Genomic DNA, 26,049 nt, shown 5'->3' on the forward strand with positions numbered 1-26,049 from the left:
TCACTCAAATAAGCCTCAAGAGAGAACCTGCTCTAAAAACCCCCATAAACATAGGGTAATCTTTCTTTTTATAGTTAAAGTGATATTTTGCAATGGTACACAATCTTTGAAATGGCAGGGGATGACTGAAATTATGCCTTATAGTCAAATTACTTCCCACAAATGGCACTCTGGAGGGAAGTATCTGTGGTTTACTTTCTTACTGCTTTCTGTTTATGAAGGAATGCCCACCTCATATTTGTAGCATTTGATAGAAACTGCAGTGATTCACAGGGATAACCCTCCCAATTCAAGCTGTCAGAAAGTTACTGGAAGAGCCAGAGGCAGATTATTGCCTGGCTCTCGACCTTCTTCTACAATTAATAATAACTACTTGCATTCGTTAAATATCCATAACCCAGGAACAATTAAAAAAAAAAAAAAAGTTGCTGGAAAAACACAACCCAATAATCAAGATGAAAGCAATGCTGACAGGAAGTGGGAAGTGTGGACTTTGTATGTATCTTGAACATCTAAAAGCTGTTTGGAAAAGTTTTCTGTTTCCTGTCAAGTGTGCCACATCCCAATATAAGCACATATGGCTGACATGATCCAGTAACTTCTCCAGACCCTTCAACAACAGTTCCGTAGCTAGCTGATGCTTCAAAAACTCTTCAGAGACAAACCTCATGCTTAGCCATTCATCACGACAGTCAACTGCAAAGATGTCCAGCTGCAAGAGGTGTTGACTCTCTAGCCTTGATTTGGCCCTCACAAACTATTGGTTAATTAGTCTTTCTTCATGACCATGACTCAGGCCTTGGAAGTCACTAACTTCAGAAGAACTGCATCCAGATGATGACATACTCTACAATATGAAATACAGTTCTTTAACACTTTCTAACTCATGTTTGGATTCTAACAGAAATCTGTCTTTTTCAGAGCCATATCTGCATATACTTGCTCAGATATTTTACTATCTTTAAAAAGTTCCTCAAAACCTGTGTTCTGCTTCCAGCACAATATACAGTGTTCTTTTTACCTGAACTCAAGGACAAGTTTTTGTTTCCCACAGGTCCTGTGATAGGACACATTTTTATTAAAGGGTAAAAAAGAAATAGCAGAACAAAAAAGCTTGCAGTGCTCAAAACAATTTTTTTGCAAAGGTCTGCAATTTTTCTACTGAATGCTATATGGACAATGTACTGGTTTTCCTCTATTTTTAATGAAATGGATGTATAACTTTTTATTATTTGTGACAAGAAGTATTGTGTATGTATCTGTAATGGCAACCAGCTGCCAAAATGACTATAGACTCTGTACTTAAGTAAAAAAGTCATCAACTTGGCCTGAGTCCTGTATCCATGCCTTAAGCCTGAATGTGAAATACATGCCTGAATCATGCATGAGTCTCTGAAAACCCTGAAGCTTTAGGTAAGAACTAAGCAAAACCAGCCCAGTAAATCATGTTGTAAGTGTCTCACCACTGACAGAATATGGGAGTTTTGGGTGGCTCTGGACTGATTTTAGCTGATTGAAACAAAGTAGGTTCCACTAAATTTATAGACACAGCAACGGTGTAAGATTTATTTTTGTTTTAAGATACTAGTAGTGTCTATACTCAGTTTCTTTGACAACAAATCATATTTTGTAACCAGAATTTAAAACCCTGTGGAAAGGAAAGTTTAGCATTATCACAAGCCATCACAGTTTCTGGGTTATATGTCACACTTCAGATTATGTCAAGGGCATGAAACAAGGTTGCTGAGCACATAGACAGAAACATCCAAAAGTAAAACAAACATATTTTTACTCCTATTATTTATGCAAAATATTTTTATGATATGAAATCCAATACAAAAGCATCATTCTTAATTTAAGCTGAGGCTTGAACTTGGATGCGAGCTCACACCACAAACAAGCAAGGACTTTTTAAAATAACAAAAATTCTATCCAGTGTATCAATTTTACATTTGACACATAAATACAAGTTTTAAAATATTAAAATGAGTCCTATGGGAATACATACAGAGAGCAAAGAGAAAGAAGGTGCACCAGATGAGACAGTTTTGTATTCCTACACATTTACAAGTCAGAATATACAGTTATGCATATATGAATAAAATGCAGCTCCCATTATTTCCAAAGATAATATCTAGAATCCATATCCTTACTTCATTTTATCTCTCATGCTAAGAAAATTCAGTTTGTTGACTGGTTTCAAATGCAATAAACCTTGTAAGACGAAATCGTTAAGTCTCTCACTTTGGGGAGACCTGCATGGTAATGTGAGTTTTGGATTTGTTATTGAAAATCACAGTACTCTTAAACTGTTTGTTTCGATAGGATTTTAATACCAGCCAAGGACATCTTTGAAGTAACCTGGCTTCAAAATTTTCAGGTAGACAGGTGTTAGTGGGAGCTTACAAGTTTGTGTGTAAATACCGTTTTGTGACATTTATATTCTCTGAGTAAATTCCATACCAAAGGTGCTGTCTGATAAATCAAAGAGGACTGTTTGAGGGATCAAGTGATGCAGGGATACATAATGCATGAGAACACTTTAACCTTTAGATCATTGTTCTAAACAGTTATTTGCAATTATTACTGTTTGAAAGCTCCTTACTGGACAACAGTATGCAAAGTGAGGTTGTTAGAAAGTGTTGGTGAAAGCTTCAGTGTTAGAAAGTCTTTGGTCAGTGAGGCTCATTTTTTCTTATTTTCTTAAGTGTATGTTGGGACACTGGAGGAAAGGTGTACTGCTTTCACCCAGGTGATCACTTGTTTATAAACTAAATTTTTCCATCTCTTGTTATGGCATCTGTTTTGATCACTTGCTTGTTTTTCTAGTGAATGAACTTAAGATGGAATGACAAGGAGAGTAATGCTCATTTTTTATTAACCGTCATTAGTATCTTCTTTTACATCAACACGTTGCTGGCCTTGATACCCACTGTGTTTCTTTAAACTGTGGTTTGAAGTTGCTCTTGTAGTTACTGTCTAGTCCTGTTACATATTATACCCATTTTGAAAAAGCAGGGGGAAACTGGGATGAAAGCTTCAGTTTAACTTAATTCTTTTCATCTTCAAGGAAAACAACCTATTCTTTTCCAGATGATAGATTTTCCTCAGATGCTTGCTGGCTGCTCTTAACTGTGATCACTGGGAGAAGATCATTTTGATTACTAGAGACAAGCAGAAACAGCCGAGAGACTTTATTTTTCTCTCTGGATGCAGGGCAGAATAACCTGAGATCACAAACCACAGTTCTCATCCAACACTCAAATTCTACTTCCAATTTCTCACTGACTCTTAGGGTGGCCTAGAGTGAGTCATGTTGCCACTCTGAGCTTCAGTCCCTCAAAGAGCATGTGAAAAAGAGACTACAATGCCAAGTTTTTCAAGAGCACTTTGATGCCTCTGGACAGTCCTGCTGAAAGGATACTTATGATCTCACTTTTCCCCTCACAGCCAAATGCCCCGATTGCATTTACTTTTTCCAGCACAGAAATAGCTTATTACTTAGTGTTATTCAGAAAGAGGTAAAACGTGTCCTTCATGTAACTGTGAGTAGGTGCCAGCAGTTTAGGAAATTGCTCATTAGTTTTAGGGAGTGAAATATTTCCCTGATGCTAGCCCTTTACATTAATGCAGCTATACTCAGAGCAGGCTTGGTGCACTGAGTCTACAATTCATTTAGACTAATTAGCAGGACGATTTCAGTGGTTTGCCTTTGGCTGTATTACTCACAATTTCACCATGTGCCACTATCCAAATGTGGCTGTGTGCTGTTGCTGAGACAGATTTGTAAGTTGTGTTATACAAGCAGACCTACAGTAAAGTGGGAACATCTGTTTAGTGCATCCCAAGAGGCCACTGCTGATTTGGGAGGAACAGGACTCTGTGCACAAAAAGGTGACTTGTATGTATAGTTTTCTTTTCATTTGACTTTATTTATAAAAAATATTATACTTTAGCCTAGTAATTTAATTCTTCATCCATTTTAGGAGTTAGTCGTGATAGCCATTGAATAGAGCCTTGGTACATCTCATTTTTATGTTCTTCAAATTCATGACCACAGTATCTGAGTATATTTTTTGTCTGAAGTTCCCACTGGCTGAGGAGATGAGGCAGGGAGAGTCACACTGTTGTGACTAGTGATCTAATCTACTTCCATGTCTAATTAATTGAAAAACAGCAGTGTGGTGTTGGGAACTTTCCTCAGGGACAAGGTATGAACACTGCTTTCAGAAAATTACTAATGCAAACTGTTAGATGACTTTTCTACCCTTAAGCTTGATGAAGGATAACCTAAATGGATGCTGTGTGGCTCTCTGCACACACATGGTGCTTCAGATTCCCAGTTAAAAGAGTGTGGTAAATCTTTCCTTATCTCCACTGAGTCACCCAATTTAAGAAGAAAGGAGTTCAGCAGAGGAGTTCACTAAAGGTCTGTCGCTCAATTTTCTGGCCATCAGAGGCAAATCTACACAGCCTGGAACAGGCAGTCATACAGCTGCTCTATCTTCACCTTTGTATCATCTTCGCACTGTCCTGGAGTTGGAGGTCACAGAATAACTGTAAGTTTTAGGGTCTCTCATGTTGCTGGAGCTGCAGTGTAAAGGCCCTTTGGCATTCACATGAAGGGAGTGAGGACTAAGTATTCCTTTCTTGGAAAATAACCTCATATAACCAGACCCATGTGATGCCACATGAATTACAACAGTCAGAAGTGCTACATTTGTTAATATTTCAAATTTCTGAAGAAAATACAGCAGGTTATGGTCTTGTGCTGACCTCACACAAAATAGGGTTTAATACAGAATTATCTGTAAAGTATGAACCGGTGTTGGCTGCTTGCAGTTGTCTTATTACAGGTCGTCTGGGACTTTTCTTTCTACTAACCCTATTGCATGTCACTGAGCTGCTCTTACTTTGACAGGATGCCCCTCACCACTCGCTAGGAATTAAAGCTGATACATCTTCCTCATAGGAAGATGCCTAACGACTGATAGCAGGAATGGCTGGCATATAGCATCATTGCTTAAATAAAGCTGTGGATGGTGAGAGAGTTGCACTTAGAGAATATTTTTGTTAATGTATTTCTTCTGTCATTCAGCTGAAAGTTACAAAGCTATTGAAGCATAAGAAGTTTTGGAGGAAAAAGTTTTGTGACCCAAACCTTCTGCACACTGAATAGATGACCATAAGTTTTTTGTGTAAGTGAAGGATTTAGAAAGGGAGATCAGATTCCTGGACAAGTTCAAGAGGCTTAGCAGCTAAAATCTTGTCCAGAGTGAATGGGCTTCAGAGTCTCTTTAACACTTCATTTTTATTTTCCCTTTCGGGGCTTTTATGCTAGAAACCACAGACCTCTCAAAATTGCTCAGATTTATTAGTGTGGGAGAGAGGTGGGCTGAAACAAAACAAGTCATTTTGAATAACCGTAAAAAGGCTGCTTTGTCAAACAAGGTGTCTTCCTCCTGAGATGAAGTAGAACCCATCTACACGGTGTTTGAGAGAGCTAGTAGAAATGGATTCACATATAAGTAAACACCATTTTTGGTCAACATTTAGTTACAGCAGCACTCAAGAACACTGTGCCTTGCTCCAGGGTGCCTTCATATGTCCTCCAAGTTGGTGCAGCCTGTTCACAGCCCTTGTCCTTCAGTCTTTCCTTCCAACGGTATCACCCTCTCAAGTTTGGGGACTCAGTTGCTCCTACAAATGTTTCCCATCAGATTTCAGTCCAAAAAGTCAGGCTGGTCAGTTTTTAATAATTTGTTCTTCAAATTGAAATGATGTGGGGAGTCCAACTGGTTAAATGGAGAGGGTAACAAACTCCAGCAGAAGGAAGCAAAGAATAGCTGGGAATGGTAACCCCCAAGCTTGAAAACAGACATGCAAACATTGACACAGCCTCCCCTTTTTTCCTAGACTTGTAGATTTCTAAATCATTTAATATTGGTAGCCCTGCTAACCATAGTCTGGACCAAGATATTGTTTTTCCTTCAATTCTAATATATGTCTATAATTGGCTGTTATACAGCTCTATGCCCTTGACGCTGGCAAAACCTGCAGGTTTTCCAATATATTTAATAATCAATGGTCAGCATTTATAAGTGTATCCCAAAGCATGATGCCAAAATGCACACACTGGTCCTGATATAAATGAGCTGCTAGAAAATCTATACCAGCATAAATCTCCACAATCTATGAGAAATATCTCTACACCTAGTGTGGAGCTTAACTTCAAGCACTCAAGCTAAAACACTTTACTTGAGTTAATATTATTATATCCCACAGTTTTCTGTATATGTAAGACATAATGCCCTGTAGGGGAGAGTTTCAGAAGGGAAGGAAGCCAGCAGTGCAATTAATTTATTCTTCAAAAATGTCACTAAAATGTCATACTGAGAACAAGGAGACAGGCATTAATTCTAAGATATTATGTGAAATAGGTGGCAGTGTCATTACAAAGGGTCAGGGTAGTTTACTTTTAATTACCCTGTTAGGGAAGGCAGAAAACAAGAGGCTTCCGTGATAAGTAGATCTGAGTCTGCAAGAAGTGGTAGCAATAATCCAAAGCATATAGCTAGTGGTCCCTTTGAAAGGAAGCTGACATTTTCAAATGATAGTGTAGAAACTCCACAAAGAAAGCAGAAAAAGGAATTATTAACAACTTACCTAATGCTGTTCTTGCTGGTGTGGCATCTTTTTTAATCCAAAAGGATACCCAGGAAAGAACAACTGTTAATATACAGGGAATGTAAGTTTGAATAGTAAAGTATCCCATTCTTCTACTTAAGTCGAAGTATATAGTCATGACTACATAATCACCTGCAATAATAACATAGAAAATAAATTGGCATTGTGGTGAGATACAGATCATTGTTCATTGAGATGCTAATTTTTAAACTTCATTAAAACACTGCATATGAAATATATCTCAGTGGTTTGAGAACATCTGGGCAGCGATGCTCATGTGAAATAGAATTCAAATAAACCTTTCAACCCTAATTTCCTTCAGTTCTAGGTCTCTGTGGAAATGTTGACCTATTTGGACAGGCAGAGGCTTTCAGCAATCATTCTGGATGAGCAAATATTTTAAAGGCGTCTTGGTTTTCCAGACTTGATAACTCTGGATCCTCCATGATCAGAAACATGAAGAATCACTAGAATCTATAACCAAGCCACACAAAATCTCTCCTTCTGCAGGCTGTGTCTTCCCTGCCTTAATTTCGGGTTTGAGTGACTTGTTATCTTCTTTTGAGATATGAATCAGGCAGTAGGGGTCTTTATGGCAAATGTAGCATGCACATGAGTGTGTCTTTACAAAAGAAGTAATTTAGAGAAACTAGAGCCTCAATGCTGGCAAGAGAGGTCAGAATGCATACTTTTAAAGGACTCATCATTAAAAATCAAGAGTCTCTTTTTGCCAGCATTCCTGCATTTCAAAGCAGTTGTAGTCACTTGAAGTATTCATGAACCTTCAGAAGGTGAGCCTGGACATAAAGTTTATTATTCTGCTCTGATTCATAAAATCAAGAGCTCAGTAAGAAGGCTAGTTTATCTCACATTATATAATTTTATTCACAGCATCTCTTCTGCTAACCCTTGTGACTCTACAGGGGATAATAATCTGTCACTCTTTCTCTACCCAGCAGAGACTACTGACCTTATCACCTCTCTCCTTACTAACATCTCCTGCTGCTTCACAGATGTTAACTATCCTTTTCTCTCAGGAAGTCACAGTGATTAACAATAATGCAACTGAACTGAGACCAATTTCTGTACTTCACTTGTATATGTTGCTTCCATTTCAGATGTGAAGAGTTTATACGCCTGAGAACTTTTATGGGGTTTTTGTCTGACTATATCAGACTTGACCTAATAAATTATATTGCTTCTTATTACAAACCTTGACATTCTATAATACAATATTTGGAGAAGGCATAATTTAAAATAGGTAGGTGGGTCTGTCCTGTTACTGCAAACCATCAGAAGACTGAAGAAATTGGTAGCACAGAAGGATTAATCCCCAAAGCAATGTACATACAGCTCACCCAAGTAGTGACATAATGGGTTCAACAGGAGTTGAGACAAATTAAATCTTAATCTTCTAGTAACAGCATATGAACAAAATAATTTAATACAGTGGGTATTTCGACTATAGCTAAATATGACATAGAAAAGAAATTAATTCAGTAAAAAAAAACTTCCACCCAAAGAATCTCTGAAGGCCACTGTAAAATGAGTGAACTACGATAAGCTACAAAACCAAAGGTAAATAAAAATCCGAGGGTGGGATTTCGGGAGAGAAACTTACAACAATGAGTCAAAAGGAAAGGTTTCTATGTGTTAAGTACACCATTTTGAGATAGATATATTTGGAAGAGGTTGATAAGCCTGTGGGTGCTTTCATCATGCTTCTGTTAGATGAACACATACATTTTCATGAGTACTGTGCCTGTGAAAAGCATGTGACCTCAAGAAGCTGGACAATTATTTCAGAAGCCTTGTGTATTTGGCATAATGGGACAAAGTTTTAATGAAATGAGCTCACTGCTGTTACAAGCCGAAACTATTGCAGTACATCATGACATAGTGAGCCTTGTGGGCTGTTCAAAGCCTAAGGATTATTTCATTCCACTAATCTCTAGCACTTTTCTTTCTACAGGGAATGGCACCAGGGAACTGGTTTGGATTAGTAACTGTTGGTTCTGCTGGTTTAGTTATAAACTACATCAGATCGCTAATTTGGTTTCCCTCACCAAAGAAAGATTTACGCCACAGCAACTGAGGTAATTTCACAGAAATGGGAGTAAGGAGTTAGAGGCTTTGGAAACCAGTGCTTCTACTGACAGAAACCAACCCAGCAACCACAGAAAAAACATCATTACATTTCAAACATTGTGAGTCAAGGCAGAAGGATGAGCAAAAAAGGGAAATCAAAGACTCTATAGGAATACTTCCAGGCCTTTACATTTCCCTTACTCAGTTACCATATCTGGAACTGGACTCAGTTGCCTGAGCACTACAGAAAGCAAAACAATCTGCATACTTCTCATTTTTTACAACAGTAGATGGTGTGTGCAATTCACGATTCACAATTCACACACACAAGTCACTGTTCCTCTGAATACTATCACCATGAAACCCAGAACAGCAGATGAGAGTTGGGCTAAATAGTGAGTAGAAATGTACTGGCTAGTAAGGCAGATTCCCTGCTTCCAATGTCTTCTACTGAAGTATTAATAAAACTGGTAAACTGAGAGTGGGAGAAAATTATGGAGCACTTCCATTGTTTTGCAGACAGGAACTGAGGCAGAGATTAAATGACGTAAAGAGTCCATCATTCCGTTTAGGCACAAACTGATTCAGTATCTTTCAGGCAGTATTCGTTTCACTTATCTTAGTTATCCAGAAGGTAGATTCTACAGGTGACCTGCATGCTGTGGCCTCCTTTCTATACTTAATGAAGAGAAATTGGTACTTTTAGTATATGGTTTTATAATCTGTTTTAGAGGTTTGTTTTAGATGGAGATGAATGTGCTCAAAGCATTTGTTTCTCTCTAGTGACTAGAAAAGGAGAGTGATTGGCTAAAATGTGGACAAACACATTGTAGGCACGTAGACATGATCGAAGGATTGAATCACACCCCTTGATTCCATGGTGAAATCTACATCAGGCTACTTCTGTGAGGGTGTTAAGGTTATTTTACTTAAATATAATAACCTTCTTAACCTTTTAAAGGGTGTTTTAGTTACTTTCCTCTTTTGTTTTGTAGTTAAACTTGATGCCTTTACCTTGAGGACATGCACAACTCCTTCTCTGCTTGCTCCTCCTCTGCTGGCTGCCTTGCTTGTTTGCATGCTTCCTTCCTTCCCCTGCTCTTTATTACAACAGAACTATTCAACTTGTCTTTATCCCAGTTAAAAACCTGTTAGAATACCCCTTCTCTGCAGAACATCCTTCCAGAAAGCTAAATAAAGGAACTGTGACTCAGTCAAATTTTACAAGGAGCTGCAAATTCCCAAGTATCCAACAAAGACTCATAGACATCTAACACGTACCCAAAGAAAATGAAATCCTATGGTGATCACATGATTGGCTACATTTATTTATCCAATAACCTGTTTTGTCTTCTGAAATCCATACAAAAAATCTCACAATGAAGAAGGCAGAAACAGCCAGATATGCAGCAGCTGTGCATATGGACTTACACACTGTACCTTCTGTGCTATACTCTTATGGGGACACACTGACAGATAATAGCAACAGAGTGGGAGAACAACTTCGCTCAGTTGAACTAGTGATGCAAAGCAGAAGAGGAGAATTTGCTGGTTCTCCTACAATATTCTAGCCATGCTTAGAGAGGGTACAGCTTAGAGATGGTAAATAATGATGACAACACCTCATGAAATGCCACTGCTGAAATGCAGAGCATCAACTGGAAGCACCAATGTTGTGACTGCTGTCAAAGGCAAGCATATTTCTGTACAGCATGTACGGGATACAGTTGTTTGTTTTTGGTTTTGTTTTGTTTTTTTTTTTTTTTCTTAATAAGTACAGTAAATTACGATTTCCAACTAAGTTTATATTTCAGTTCTTTTATCCTCAGCCAAGTCAACTTCTTTTGAGACTCTTGAATTGCCTGTTTGCAAACAGAAGAGCCAGCATGTGCATGCTATAGCTACTTTCCTCAATGCACTACTCCTAATTGCATTATTATTGTTATTGTCCAAATTACTCCTTCCAGAAGTAATTATTCTCTATGTATCTAAAAGCACTTCTCTGCAGCTTAAAGGAAAGTAGCCATTGTACGTTCATTTCTGACTTTTTCTATCCACAAAAAAGAATGTGTACAAAGAAACTCTCCTCTCTTCTAAAAAAAAAAAAAAAATTACCTATGATTCATTCTGTATGCCCTGTAGGCATGAGCAACTCAAAAGGGACAAAAAGCTTTCAAACACTCTGCATAGTGCCCCCTTGCTTCTTCAGCAGCCTTTGGAGCTCCACCTGCCATTACTGCCACTGCTACAAGAGGAGCTGCCCAGCAACGCAGACAAGATGGGAAAAACCTGCTTCCAAACTCCGTATCATTAAATCAGTGTACTTGGTTTAAATGTAATCACACAGTGATTGCATAGCTAGGGACCACTGGAATAGCTAATACCAAAAAAACCCCCACTTTGCGTTGAAACTCAGAGAGTAATTCCACTTTAACAGCTGAAATAACTTCCCAGGAAGGCAAACTAACTTTTAGCTGAACCATCACCTCACAGTGATAATGAAAATTACGTTGAGACAAAGTAGCACCCAACCAGTTTTCTGTAATGAGAGCAAAGGGTGCATCTCGAGGCAGCAAATCTGGAGTAATAAGAAGAGTGTAACAATCCTTCCCATGAAACCAAGATGACTGCTGTCTGTGACCCATAGGACTTATATTAGTTTAACTTTCTAGTTTGAAAGTAGGACACTATTTAGAACAAAAAAGATTTTTAAAGGAACAACTGCTGTGGATTTTAATGAACAATGCTAAACTATAGCCTATTTCCTTTGTCTTTTGAAGACTAATGACATGGTTGGCTGAATTGCCAGAAGTTTGCTTACACTTCACCAAGAACATATCCTTTAAAGGTGAAATGATTGAGGAGAATGCAATTTTTTATTTTAAGAAAATATTTTTAAATATTAAATTGTATACTGTAAATCATTTATTTACTCAAACCATACTATACCATCTTATCACACATTTTAATTTATCCTCCCATTTTATTCTTAGTTTAACAAGTACTAAAACCCCAATTATTTTAGTTAAACAAAGAATGACTTTACAAGGACTGCAATATGAAACTACAATGCACACACAGAGTGATTTCGGCATGTGAGTGAACATTGCATGCTAACTGTCCATCACTAGAACTGCAGAATAATGAGGAGTGGCAGTGTTTATCCACATTCTTACAAGAGCTTGATTACAGGAAAAAAGTCCTATGAATTAGAATGAGGATTCACACAGTGTGTCACGGATATTTCTTTGTTGATCAGCAAGACCACTAAGACATCTTCCTTATTAACTTAAAAAATCAAATTTACTTAATGGTGTGTAAATGAAGTTTCTAATCTTTGGTGGTTTGGTTTGGTTTGAGTTTTTGTGGTTTTTAATTTTTTTTTTAATTTTCGTTTGGAAGCCAAGAGAAGACCCTATTTAGTCCCGTCATTCACTCTTCATTTTCCCCCAACCTGTTTTCTGATCTTTGCTTCCCAAAGCTCCATTTTTTCTTTCCTGAACTAGGCTTCTTTGCTTTCTTAGTAAGCTGAAAATTTTCTGCTGGTCTGGCCTCTGGCTATCAGTCATCCAGGATGGTGTTCTTGTATCATAAATGCCTTCATTTACAATTCTTCTCCATGATACCAAGGTAGAACTATAATATTTGAACACAATTAGGTCAAGCAGGAGACCACTGCTGTTATTGAATACATTGGTCAGACTTCTGACAAATAAAACCATTAAAAAAAAATCATCAAAGTCAGTATGTACAGAATTTTTTGCAAAATGTTCAGTAGAGAGGTTTTTTAGAAGGGATGCGTGGTAGTTCTGGTGTTAACTGAGGATTTGCAAGTTTCAGGTTCAAGAGATGTTTTCAGGTTCCAGATTTTGCACTATCTGGAAAGAATACCTCAGTTCAGAATCAGGCAGAACAGAGACTGTGGTATAAAACCCAACCCTACCTAATTCAGAGTAGAAATCTGACAGAATTGTCATGTCAACTAGGCTTTTTTACATCCCAGGCCATTATCTCAACTCCTTAGACACATGCCCAGTGGAAGTTCGAGCTATTTTCTTATTAGTGTTACTAAAATGAAAACAGATGGATGGAGATTTCCTAAAGTACACTGCATATTACTAACTCTTCAGCCGCTGGTCTGTCTGCAGAGCTGGTATCCCATCCTAACACAAGTTTCCTAGATACTTGATCTTCAACCAGTCCACGTATGGAGAAGGTTTGAACTTTCGAAGTCCTAAAAGCTAAGCAAAATGGTAGAAGAAATAGCTGAATGCCCTCACAGGTGGTTGTGACTCCAGAAGGAGCTATTATTAAAACTGAAATGACAAGGTTGAAAACAGGATTTTGCACTTCCCTTGAAGAGAAATGTAGAAGGAATAAGAGTCATGAAAGCATCATCCAAAATGCCTTTATCTTCTCCACCATCTCTATTAACAATGAAGAAATGCTTAGGACTCATCACAGACTTATTCTCAGTCCTCCAAAATGTGTCAATCAGTACGCAGTACAATAGTTTTCATTTCAGGAGCAATCTTTGCTCCATAGCACTCTATGACTAATGCTTCCAAGCCAAAAAGAAGAATAAAATGATTGAGGCCATGCTGTCACTTAAGGGCTTGTCTTAGATTCCCCTATGTGCTCTGACATTTAGGTATCTTCGTGGTGATATCTAGATAACCAAGGTTGCGTGCTTGGATGGGAGCAGGTGTACATGTACAGAGAAACATGTTTGCACCTCATCCCGAATAAATTGAGCTTTCTCAGAATGGTAACAGGCACTCATTAAATACATAATTTGTGCATTAGGTGCATGTTTATCCACACAAGTAATGCATACGGGACTTCAGAAGCATCATTTTTATATGTATTGCCACAGTAGCTATACGAGATCCAGGCACAGGCAAGGATCTTAAATAATAGCTATTCAACAAACAGAGAACAAAACAAGCTTTCTGTGCCCCAGAAATCTCTGTTTTCCAATTCATAATTTCCTTTGGTATTATCAGGGTGTGTCTGTGCGTGCATATGTGTGTGTATACAAGTACAGTGTAGCCCAGATCTGGCTTTCAGCACTTGAAAAGCCAATTTTCCAGAAATGTATACACACCATGAGAGCCAAATAATTGCTAAAGTTTCCCATTATCATAAACAAATAAATATACTAGTATACTGTGAAAAAAAGAAACCAAATGCCAACAGCATTGTTTGTGTTTATAGAAATCATGTTCAATTATAAGTATATACATATTCATCAGCATGCATAACACAAATCAAATATTGACAGATTAGAGTGTGAAAAGCAAAGACTAGATCCCAGGCTGTCTGAAGGCAACAGGTATTTTAGAGTCAAGTAAGACCAAGACTTTGTCCTAATTTATCAGAACTTAAAGACATTAAGTTTTGGGTTTGTTGCTGTTGTTGTTGTTGTAATAACAAGGGGAATATGACACTGAAGATAGTATTTTTACTTCAAGTTATCAGGTTTTTTTCATCACCATAGAAAAATTTGCCTTTATTCTGTTTATTCTTCCTCAGATAGTGAACTTCATTTTTCTTTGATGTAATCAGCATTTTCAAAAGATTTTTGTAAAAGGAAAGTTTTGTTAAATGAACTGGTGCCTGCCATTAAACATTAATGACTACGTTTCCAGCACACAAGGTTGTTTCATCCTCTGATTTAAGCATTTAGTATTAAATCTGGAAAACCAATTAATTTGTTCAGAGATCTAATTTCTGTGTATTGTGGTGTTTTGTTTGTTTTGTTTTTCAGAATAACTGGCATATATAGGTTGTATACTAGAACTTTTCACGAAGAACTGAAATAAAATAATAAATAAAAGATCCATTTTTTCAACATTTGAATTCTTTGTGTATCCCATAGTCATTTGAAACATACTGGTCAATATTTCTTGTGCCCTAACCAATTCATTAGATGCCATGCTGGCAGTTTCAAAATGAGTTACTTTAGAACTAGCTGTAATAATTTAATTGTCTGTAGCTGTAGCCCATACCTTCTGTTATGCGTCTGGAGTGATTTGAATGTACTCAGGAGATGGATCAACATCCATGAACACAATTAACCTTCAAAATTAATTCTGAAAATATAAGCTTTGAAAAAAAAATAATAAAAAGAAAATATATAGTGCTTGTTGGCATGATCAATAATTTTTTTTTTATTTGAACACTTATGTATTTACATACTTATACAAGCTGTCCTGTCAAATACACCTATTCTTTCTTCCCAATCCTACTACTGTATATCATGCTCTCCTCCAACAAATGCTACGTGAGGTTATAGTATCTTCTTCATCTATGTGGTAATATGAGCATCAGAATTGCTCTTGGGCTGCTCAGGCCTGTTAACTTTAGGTATAATGACACTTTCATTTTACAACATGAAGGATCATTTAATATTTTTTTTTTTCGAATGGGCCACTAATGAAAACAATGGATTTTTAATGTGGTTCTTGTAAGGTACAAGTAATATTGGAAAATCCTGCAAAAAATGCAGTTTCATCAAGCCACATAATGGGAATAAAAATGCGTAATACCATAATCAAGACTTCAATCCAGGATTACCAGGCCAGTTCGATTTCTGCCTTAACAGTAGGAAAGTTACTCACATAATCTCTGCTTGTATCCATGCATCAATTGGAGAGAAAATCAATATACAAATATGGTGTGGTATGCATGATCCATTATTCACTATTCCTCAGAAATGTTGCTATTTACCATACATATGTTTTATTTTGTGCTTGAAGAATAACAGTGAACAATAGTAGATAAAGTGAAAACAATAATAAATTACCATAGCTGCCTATGTCAGTGAAAGTAGATGGAGGATCAGAGTGCAAATGAGTGTCATTTACGTGTGAATCTTTTTTTGAGAGGTTTTATTGATGGAGAGCTGTGCAATGTTTTTCAAACAGAACATTCTTCATGCTCCACAGAGCACCAAATACTGTAGGAGGTCTGAGAATATACAACACTAATGACTTTTGCATTCAATTTGCTTCTAATAAGTACCAAAACATGCCTGGGAACCCCCAGGTTTATGTCATCTGTCCATGCTGATCACTTCTCATTTATTTCTAGGGCTGGATTTCTTACTCACAAGAGCTTCTGTTTGTGGGAGAAGACCCCTTTGTACTTTGAAGTTTGCTACAAAGTCCCACAGGACAGGATTGGGTGGGTTTGTAATTCCAGAACCAGTTGAAATACTTTTAAAATCGCTATCAAAAAATCCTGTTTCAGTATTTTCAAATAAAATGCCCTCTTTTTCTTTATTGGAATTCTATTTTACACATTAATAATAATAATAATAATAATAATAATAATAATAATAATAATAATAATAATAATAATAATAATAATAATAATAATGCTGCAACATTTTGCTTGACCTGATATCCTTTTCATTCAATTAAAATGTTCATGAGTTTGGCTTTACCATTGTGACTGTACTGTGACACCTTTTATATAATCGTGGAATGGGGTAACCTGTTTCTTCCTATCTATACTGACATCTAGTCCACCTCAACTGTCCCTAACATACACTCTTGTGGCCAAATTTCCCTTATAATCTTTTGAAAGCTTTAAATAGTATTTCACTGTTGGAAGCTCATCTCCACTGATCATGTTGCATTCTGGAAAAGACTACGGTGATTACTTGGTCTCACTTTATGCATGGTATGAGATATTTCTAAAGTAATCACTGCTGCAAACCCAAAAGCTGTGGATAAACTATAACATCTTTTAGAAAAGCATTCTACCATCATTTAACAATTTCCAGCAATAGAGTTGCATTGTAACCCTTGGAGTCCTCTCAATGCTTAGTTATTCTCACTCTGAGAAACAGGTGGATTTTTCATAGTCTGCAGTCATCTGTAATAGCATCAACTCAGACCTTGAGTCTTAACACATCTTTGCTAGACTGAATAACCTGTGTTAGTCAGTTTTCTTTATCTCATACAAGTATTTAGAGATAGTAATCAACTACCCTTTATCCTTCGAGATAAACACTTATTTTCGCTTCACACAAGGAATTATTTCCAGTATCTAAGAAATCTTCTGGCTCCTTTGTGCACTCCACAACTTTTCAAAATAACTCTTGTAGTGCAACTATCAAAATTAGGTCTTATTTTAATGGTGTTGCATCAGCATAACATAGAGATAATAAAAATACCCTTGTTCTAGGGAATAATCTTTCTCTGAGTACATATCCAAAATCTGTATTTTGGCCATGCCTTCAAACAAGGAGTATTTTTAAAAATTACTATTACTTGACAAGAAATGTCCCAAAACCTTTAAACCTGCAGGGAGCACTGGGAAAGGAATGTCCCCGTATCTGGGAAAGCAAAATCCACAGACGTCAACCCTAAATATATGCCTCAATCCTGAATACATTTTCTGAAGTGCAGGAATGCTTATTTGCACTTAAATCCAGGCTACAAAGCTATCTGCCCTGTGTTTTAGCCCCTCCATGTATATCTATCACTGACCTCCCACTCAGTCTTTGTGTGACCTATAAACTTAATGAGTCTTAATGTTATGATTGCTTTTCCATCATTAACAGAAAGTATTAAATAGCACCAAGCCAGATGACATAGCATCTCAACAGAAGGTCCTGATGAATAATGTTTTTCCTAGCTCTGTTTTGAGTCTTACTAGGTACTCAAAATTTAATCATTTGGTAGGTTCCACAATGATTTTGTTATCACTGTAGCTTCTTAATCAAAATGTCATATTGCATCAAGTGAGACGTCTTACAAATGTACATTATATCACCACGAACATATAAGCTCAGAAGATGATTTTGAGCTAGTCTGACAGGAGTTAGTTTCTATGAATGAATGTTTATTGGAGTTAATTATATTATCATATATAATTGTATTGATCTATTCCAGGATCTGCTGTTCCATAACTTTGTTTGAGACCAATGCCAAGATGAAAATCCTGTAATTATTTGGTCAGGTTATTTACAGTTTTTTGAAACTGAGGGGAGAAAAAAAAAGTGTTTTATTTCACCTCAAGCCTTCCTTGTTACAAATGTGTGGTAGTGATCCCTGGTCAGCTCTTTAAACTACTGCTATCAAGTTATCGAAAGGTATGTTAAGTACAAAAGGGGTTGTGCTGGGGAACTGGCTAGTAACTTATAGCATAGCATAGCATAGCACAGAATAATTTCAGCTTGAAGGGACCTATAACGAACTTCTTGACCACTTCGGGGCTGACCAAAAGTTGCAGCTTGTTATTAAGGGCATTGTCCAAATGCCTCTTAAACACTGACAGACTTGGGGCATTGACCACCTCTCTGGGAAGCCTGGTCCAGTGATTGACCATCTTCTTGGTAAATAAATGTTTCCTAATATCCAGTTTAAACATCCCCTGATGCAGCCATTCCCACGGGTCCTGTCACTGGATCCCAAGGGGCAGAGCTCAGCACCTCCCTGTCCCCTTCCCCTCTTGAGTTCACCTCCTGCTCTCCACACTAGACAAGCTCAGAGTCTTCAGCTGCTCCTCCCAGAACTTGCATTCCAGCCCCTGTCACCAGCTTTGTTGCCTTTCTCTGGAGGCATTCAAGGGCCTTCACATCCTTCTTGAATTGTCTTCTCTGTTTTATACACATAAAACCAGTAAGCGATTTCTTGCACTCAAAAAACCTGTAATAATAATTTTATCGTTCACGCTCTAACTTTCGATCTCACACCAAATCCTAGTGTGCCACAGCTAAGAAATTGTAAAAAGTAGGTTGAGAAATTCCAAGCAATACTAATATTTGCAGAAGTTTTCTAGCATAGTCTTTCAGATTAAAGCCATCTGGTGCAGCTGTTTCTCACTTCACATTACAGGTAGATATGTTTTGGTTTCCTGCAGAGCTATTTAGTAGTCTCTAATGGAAGCAAGCTTGCATTCTATTTGCTGTTTTATCTGGTAGAATACAGGAAAATATTGATCCATATGCATTCATATTTATTTACTTCCAAGACTTTTGACAGCTGGAAAAAGGTAATGCCACTTCTGATTGAGCATTATTTTGGCTCCTTCTTTGCCTACTGAAGCCATTCTTACTGGATTATTATCAGTCTTTCTTACATTCCCAATTATGACTGTTTCATCTCTCCAAATTTCATTGATATCACCTTTTCAAATATATATTCATAAACAACTATGACTATTGCTATTATTAATTGCTATTATTAATTTCCCTAGCTTGTACCTCTGGTATTCATGTAATGTTTTTTCTTTCACATCCTGTAGTGTCTTTGTTGCAATGTGCTGTGACTACATTGATTTTGTGCTAAATAAATGTTCCCTCTTTTCCTGTCCTTACTAACACTTTTTGTCTAGTATACTGCCCTCCTGGATTACCTAGTCAGTCTCTTCAGTACTTCCCATTTCCTCTGTGACAAATGAAAAAGGCAGCCCAAATCTCATTCAAATCCAGCTACTTCTCACCTGTTCATCTCCATATAGGAGTAATATTTTTTGTTTCTGAACTCCATGCTCAAACTTTCACTTGTTTTCATCAGACGTGTTTTGTTATTTTACTTCAACTGGCAATAAACTTGGCTTTAACCTCCCAATAGTGTTAGCTTAAAATTGTTAAAGACATAAAACCAGAGATTTAGCCCAAGTCTGTTTATATGACTTTCCTTGCTGTATCTAGGGAATTGCTTTTGCTTATTGATGAATTCTCTTTATCTGACATTCTGCAGTGTGAAATATTTAAATTACAGAAGAAAAACATGCACAGAATTTTTAAGGGTCTCCTGCCTGATTACACACTGTCAGAAAAAATGGCTAATCCTATCCCTGTTGCAAATGAAAAAAATGAGTTCTTTTTCCTGAATACCTTTCAGTAAAACCTTTTAATCATTCTCTTCCACCCTGGGCAAGAGCCTATATGTCTTTCTATATCTTCCCTGCGTGATCTTGAAAAGGAAGAGTGACCACAAAGAACTTCAAAGAGAAGAAAGGACTCCTGTGAAATTCTGAAGAAAAGGATGAGCAAGATAGTGCTTCAGTGACACAAAGGTGATGTTTCATTCACAATTCATAGTTAATTGTAGAACGGAGCAACTATAGTGCAGGAAGATATTGACAGCAACTGATGCCAAAGGTTAATTAGTTTTTGGCAAACAAAAAGCAGTTCTGTGCAATGGAGCCAGACCAAACTATGGATTTATTTTTCAACTCTACTAACTTTCTGAAGAGCATATGGTAATGTCTTTGATTATTACTTTATAGGTTCCAGTTTTCCTCAACTACAAATACCCATGCATTTAACTAAAAATGTATGAGTTTTGGGGGGAATGGAGTGGCCTGCTGTGCTTCAATCCATGAATCACCATTAATTGCTTATTCACACGGATCTGTGAGAAGAGAACGTTATGTCAGATACGTGCAAATTAAAAGGGAACACGAGAAGTATTCTAACTGACTGTAACACTATAAAGTCTTTGAAAATTCAACAACTTCAAGCAACTATTTATAAGTGGAGAACAATTTGGGAATGGCTAAATATGTGAGACTCTATTAGGTTTTTTAACTATTTGACGACCGTGCTGCTGTGAAGGCTGAAGCTTTAATCCACACAGAATAGAATCAAAGAGCAGAGCTTGTGATTTAAAGGTATTTTCCATAAAGTTTCTGCATTAAGTTTTCATGCTTGTTTGATTGAAAGTGCAAAGTCTGTTTGATTCATGTGAAAGGACCCAGTTAAAAATTTCAAGAGCTACACCAGTGGACCAGAATACCTATGGAAAGGCTGGAGGCTGGCAGTTCATCATTCTTGTGCACCCAGGGTCACACTGCTTGTTTTCTGCATGAACAGCCTTCATTGCTGGGCCATGCAGGCAGGGGACTTGTAACCATGCCCTGTTTTCATTAAACAACTGGGTGTGAACTCTAGCCCAGTGGGCATGTTCTGCTGACTGCAGCCTAAGTATCAGTGATAGCACTTTGAAAAACACCTCACTCTATTGCAAATCAATGAGGTAGAGGTTTCTAAGTCATTTATGACACGTATTTACAAAATAATTGGATGAACATGAGGGAGGCTTTATGCACAGCATGCTCTGACACCAGCCCATGTTGCAACCATATGAATGCCTTGCTAATACTGCTGTATTGCCAGTCCTAGTGGGATCGCTTTGGAACCACTGCTATGAGGAATCTGCAGCATTCAATGTCCTTCATGACTATGCACTTTGCAGATTGACCAACAGGCAATTTTGAGAGTTTTCTTCATTGTACATTAGTTTTACGTATGCAAACAGAATCTGCCAGTACTGGTCATTTTAGGCCACTCTCCAGCATGTTTGTTAAGTCATAGGAAAAAGGAGAGGTGCATGAGAACTGGAGGAAAGCAAATGTCACTCCAGTCTTCAAAAAGGGTGAGAAGGAGGACCCAGGTAACTATAGACCAGCCAGCGTCACCTCCATCTCTGGAAAGGTGATGGAACAATTTATCCTTGGTGCAATCTCAAGTCATATCAAGGATAAGAGGGTCATTAGGGGCAGTCAACATGGCTTCACCAGGGGGAAGTCATGCTTAACCAACCTCATGGCCTTTTATGAGGACATAACCAGCTGGATAGATGATGGCAAAGCAGTAGATGTGGTCTACCTCAATTTCAGTAAGGCATTTAACACAGTCTCCCACAGCATCTTTGCAGCTAAACTGAGGAAGTGTGGTGTGGACAAGCAGGTAGTGAGGTGGACTGCGAACTGGCTGAAGGAAAGAAGCCAGAGAGTTGTGGTCAATGGGCCAGAGTCTACTTGGAGGCCAAAAAGTTTCACTGGCAGTCTTAAATTAAGCCTCTGTTTCTTTTCATGTTTTTTTTTGCTTGGTTGGTTGGTTGTTTTTTTTTTTTTTTTCTCAGCCAGCAGTCTCCTTGCCCTGTGCTTTGCTTCCACAGATGAATCTGAATGCAACATGGGAAGAAAATACCAGATCCAAAAAATTGTAACAGGTTAGAAATAACCAGTTGGGAAGATAAGATTCAACCCTGTGAGAAGGAAACTCAGGAAATTTATAAATAGTGTCCCATTTAGACATCATATGCGCCTTTGCAACCTAACCACATACAGAACAGGCATCACATTTGAGACCTACTTCATCTAAGAGCTACCTGAGCAACATTCTAGTTTGGGAAAGAAACATAAACAAGTATTTCGTATTTCTCCCCAATAACATTACTGATTTTAGAAACCACCACACAGATCTGAGAATGAAGTACATTATTTACACAGGTTGGTGACAGGTCTCAGCAAGACATTTGATCTTCATGGTGCATGTAGGCATCAACCTGAAGGGAAGAGTTGGCTCAAGGAAGTAGACTAGTCTTAAGTTTCACTCCATGGAAGGTGCAGTAACCAAGGAAAACAGCTGGATTTGTGCTGACAGCACCCACTTACTTAAAGCTGTCTTTTGACAGTTCAGTGATCTGCAACTTATACAATATTTAAGAAGGGCATTAGGTTAGCCCAACTTAGAAGTTAGCACTGTATAAACAGGTGCTTGAGGAGTTCCTGTCAACAAGGAGTAAAATTTACTTTGTACATTTGTTCCAACCAAAAAAGTGCTTTTCAAAACAAAAACTGGGGAAGGACCAAAACATTGTGGCTACCCCTTTTTCTCCTTTCCTTGTGTGTGTGTGTGTGTGTGTTACTGATCTTTACGAAGAAAGCCTGTTCCTGTGTGCAGATTATACCTTATAGAATGAGAAGTGCCTTCTGGAACTGAGTTACCACTAATCCATTACTGTTGCATTTATTGATGAGCCTGATTATGACAAGGTGCTCCACATGAGACTTAACACTTCAGGCAAACAGCTTGAGTATTTGGATATTAAGATTAGTTTTCCTTCAATGTGTTCTTTCATTGACTACATAATTTGAGCCTTGACTACTGGTAATTTTATTCTACATCTAGATCTCTGCTGGGTATTATGTCCAGTTTGTACCAGTCTGTGCAGTAGGTTTGCAATAAGAATAATGGGAATAAGCACACTTGCGCCCTGCTTGGGTAAAAGGCTCTTGTGCTAAGCCCCTACATGGTTTAACATCTGGAATAACGTTTCTATGGCACTGCCAATCAGTTGTGTCAAACTTTGGGTCTTTGTACATAAATAAAACGTTAATAAGATGCTAATGTCAGGTGTAACCTCCTTAAACTGTCAGAAAATGGATAGGACAGACTGTTAAAACTGAAGTGCTTGGAAGAGCCTGAAGAATCACTTGTGACCAAAGTAGGTTGCTTTTCCATTAATATTTAAGTGTATTTTTAGGACAAGTATGACAACACTGATACATACCAAATTGAAAATGACAGATTACCTGTGAGTACTGCCTTGAGTTTTTATTTGTTTTTATGTGTAGCTGCATTTGGTCAGCATTTCCCAAAATTTTTAGAGATGCATGAGCCATCTGTGAAAATGTATTTAGAACTGAATTTTGGCAAACAATACTGCAGCCATGGAGCTTTTTACTTCCAGAACTTTCCAAAAGATTACCCCTCAAAAAAAGAAAGTCATCCTACTGGCTAAAGATTTCTTAGTACAATTTGTAACCTGGTTTGATTTAAACAGTTATTTTTGATGAGTACTGTAATTGATGATTGACATAAACTAATTGCTTTGGCTGTTTTGGAAACAGCACATTAAATAACCACATTACTGAAAAAAACCCCAAACCAACTCCACTCTCATTCTGACAATATCCTCAAATAAATTCAATTAGGAAATCTCTAACCACTTCTTTGTTTTTCTCTTTGAATCAAACTTCTTTTACATGATTAATTTCAGCTGGGGCTACCTATCCTCAGGGAGCCTTCATTTTTGTTTCATTATTTACTTATTATGATTATTTTTTACTTTAAGCAAAGAGATATATGCAATTTTGCTCCACCTCAACCTGTCACATATTTTTGTTTTGTTTTGTTTTGTTTTGTTTAGCATACTCCTTCTTAGCCTACAAATTGCTTTGGAAATTATCACTACAAGAGTTTTCTATACATTGAATTTTAATGTAAAAAAATGAAATTTGTTTTTTTAAAAAAATCATTGAAGACAACTTTTTGATGAAGCCAATGGGACTGATGAATAGTGCTGTTGTCTAAATACCACCCAGAGTGACCTCTACTCTTGCAAGGTGACACAAAAGTCTCCATCAGAAATGGCAAACAGAATTCGTTCCCATAAGCAGTCAGAAATGTCTTCCTATTCTCATTATATCTTTTATGATACTATCCATGAATTATTAATTTTAAGTAGTTTTAATAAAAGTCTGCATGTTTTAATATAGTAGAGAATATTATGAAAACATGTCTGATACAGTTCTGTAGATGAGAAAATATATAAGTATTAATGATAACTCTAAGGACTGAAGCAATATATGAAGTAGCAGCTCAAGCATATAAGATTATGATTTGGTTAAACTTGGTTTATATATTGTTTCTTGCCATCCCACTCTCTCAGCTTTGCAGTACTGAGCTTCAGTAATAACTGATATTCTTACACCTACTCCATTCTTGAATGAATTTCTATACATCTTCATAATAATTTAGATTTTAGAAGAAAAAAGATCAGGTGGAGGCTGAGACAGTACTTCTTATTACAGACAGGCAGTCCAGGATCTGCAGTTTATAATCTACTTATGATACTTCTAATGTAGTAAAAGACTTGGATGGATATAAGCAAGAACAGCTCTAAATCCAAATCTAAAACTAAATCTAAAGCTCTAAATTTGGCATGTTGTCTTTTCAGTTGTTTGCTAAATCTTTCTCATCGTAATACTTTTCTTGAAGAAAAGTGCCATTCTCTTATGTTAGCCTGTACGGCTAAATGTAATTCTTCACGTTCTCTTGCAGTGATTGTATAAGGTAGATCTTTAAACAGGTTCATGTCAAAACCAGCAGATTAAAATGTTAAAAGCCAAAACCGTCCTTTTTACACCCTGTGTTCTGCAAGGGTCTGTCAGTACAGAGCAGTGCCTTGTTAATACAGATTGCCTTGATTTTTCTTGCAGGAGCCTAACGAGTCTTACAAAGCCTGAAGCCCTGCCAACAGGGAATATTACATTTCTGGCAATTCTTTCCAGATAGCAATGACTGACAAGAGCCAAAAGAGTCAAAGCTTTGTGGTTCTTGCATTTAGGAAATTGTTTGGTTGGTTTTTTGTTTGTTTGCTTGTGATAAAATAAGCAGCCTCATTTCTTGATTTTCATCCTAAGTTTTGCTAGATTCAACGGCCTTTATTGAATCCATCCACTTCCTGACTGAAAAAAGGTTCATCTGAACATTTCCTTGCTTTATTTGCAGGCGATCCTGCAACCCTATGGATAACTGAGCTCAGTGACTGACTATGACAATTTAGCACCAATTCCAGAAAAGGCCAAAACGCTGACATTTTGTTATGGGTTCATAAGGATTCTGTTGACAGTGGAATATTGGTGAGATCTGAGGGTCTTGGACTTCCTTCCAGGCTCTGAACAGCAATGTAGTCTTCTCACCAAGCTTAATGTAGACTGACTCTGTACAAAGCCTTTTCTCATTGACAGGTCTGACTTTCTAGCTGTTTTATTCAATAAGCTCCAGCACAAGTTCACCAGCTTCTCATTCCAGTCCCAGATTCCTCATCCCTGACATCCCCCTTCTCCCACTGCCCCATATGCTGCATGGTTCCATTTCCAGGCATGGAAGTTTTCTTGTCCAGCCTCCCACAAATTCCTTCTCTGTTTATCATTTTCCTCCTCTCATAGGTTTCTAGTCCTGTCTTTTCCACTTCGCCTCTCTCTGGATGTTAGTATCCTCATCTGATGAGTCCCAGGCCCTTGATCTGAGCTTCCAGTTTCTCATCATTTCCCAGCTCTGTGCTGTCTTCAAACCTTTTTAGATTGTTTAATGAAATTATTAATGAACTATGAGCATCAATGAGACAAAATCACCAAATGATACATGCTTTTAGATTAAGATTGGAGAAAAATATGACCTGGAAGAGAGGATATATTTCCTCCTGGAACTACAGGACATTTTAAAGCTTCTCCTGGAACTACAGGACATTTTAAAGCTTCTCCTTTAGTATGATCTCTTGTCCAGAGGGAGCCTGGATTGGGTCCTCAAACTCTTCAAACACAAAATGAGGCAATGTAATTTCCCTGGAAAGCTGTCAAGCTGGATTTATTAACTCTAAGGTACAAGCTCTTCCTTGCATGCTTTAATTCACAGGGTCACCTCACATAAGTGGAGTGATAATGTTTTAAACTTAATTA

General features: G+C 37.4%; 1 protein-coding gene across 2 annotated transcripts in view; it reads right to left on the bottom strand.

The window, feature by feature from the left end:
* The window catches only part of GABRG3 (gamma-aminobutyric acid type A receptor subunit gamma3), a 348,523-nt gene that overhangs the window by 14,184 nt on the left and 308,290 nt on the right, over nucleotides 1-26,049 (bottom strand). For both annotated transcript variants that reach the window (XM_065075325.1, XM_065075329.1), the window contains one exon: nucleotides 6,667-6,819. In XM_065075325.1, the coding sequence (XP_064931397.1) occupies nucleotides 6,667-6,819 (153 nt within the window). The remainder of the gene's footprint in view (nucleotides 1-6,666; nucleotides 6,820-26,049) is intronic.

Source organism: Columba livia, chromosome 1 (assembly GCF_036013475.1).
Source record: "Columba livia isolate bColLiv1 breed racing homer chromosome 1, bColLiv1.pat.W.v2, whole genome shotgun sequence".
NCBI classification, from domain to species: domain Eukaryota; kingdom Metazoa; phylum Chordata; class Aves; order Columbiformes; family Columbidae; genus Columba; species Columba livia.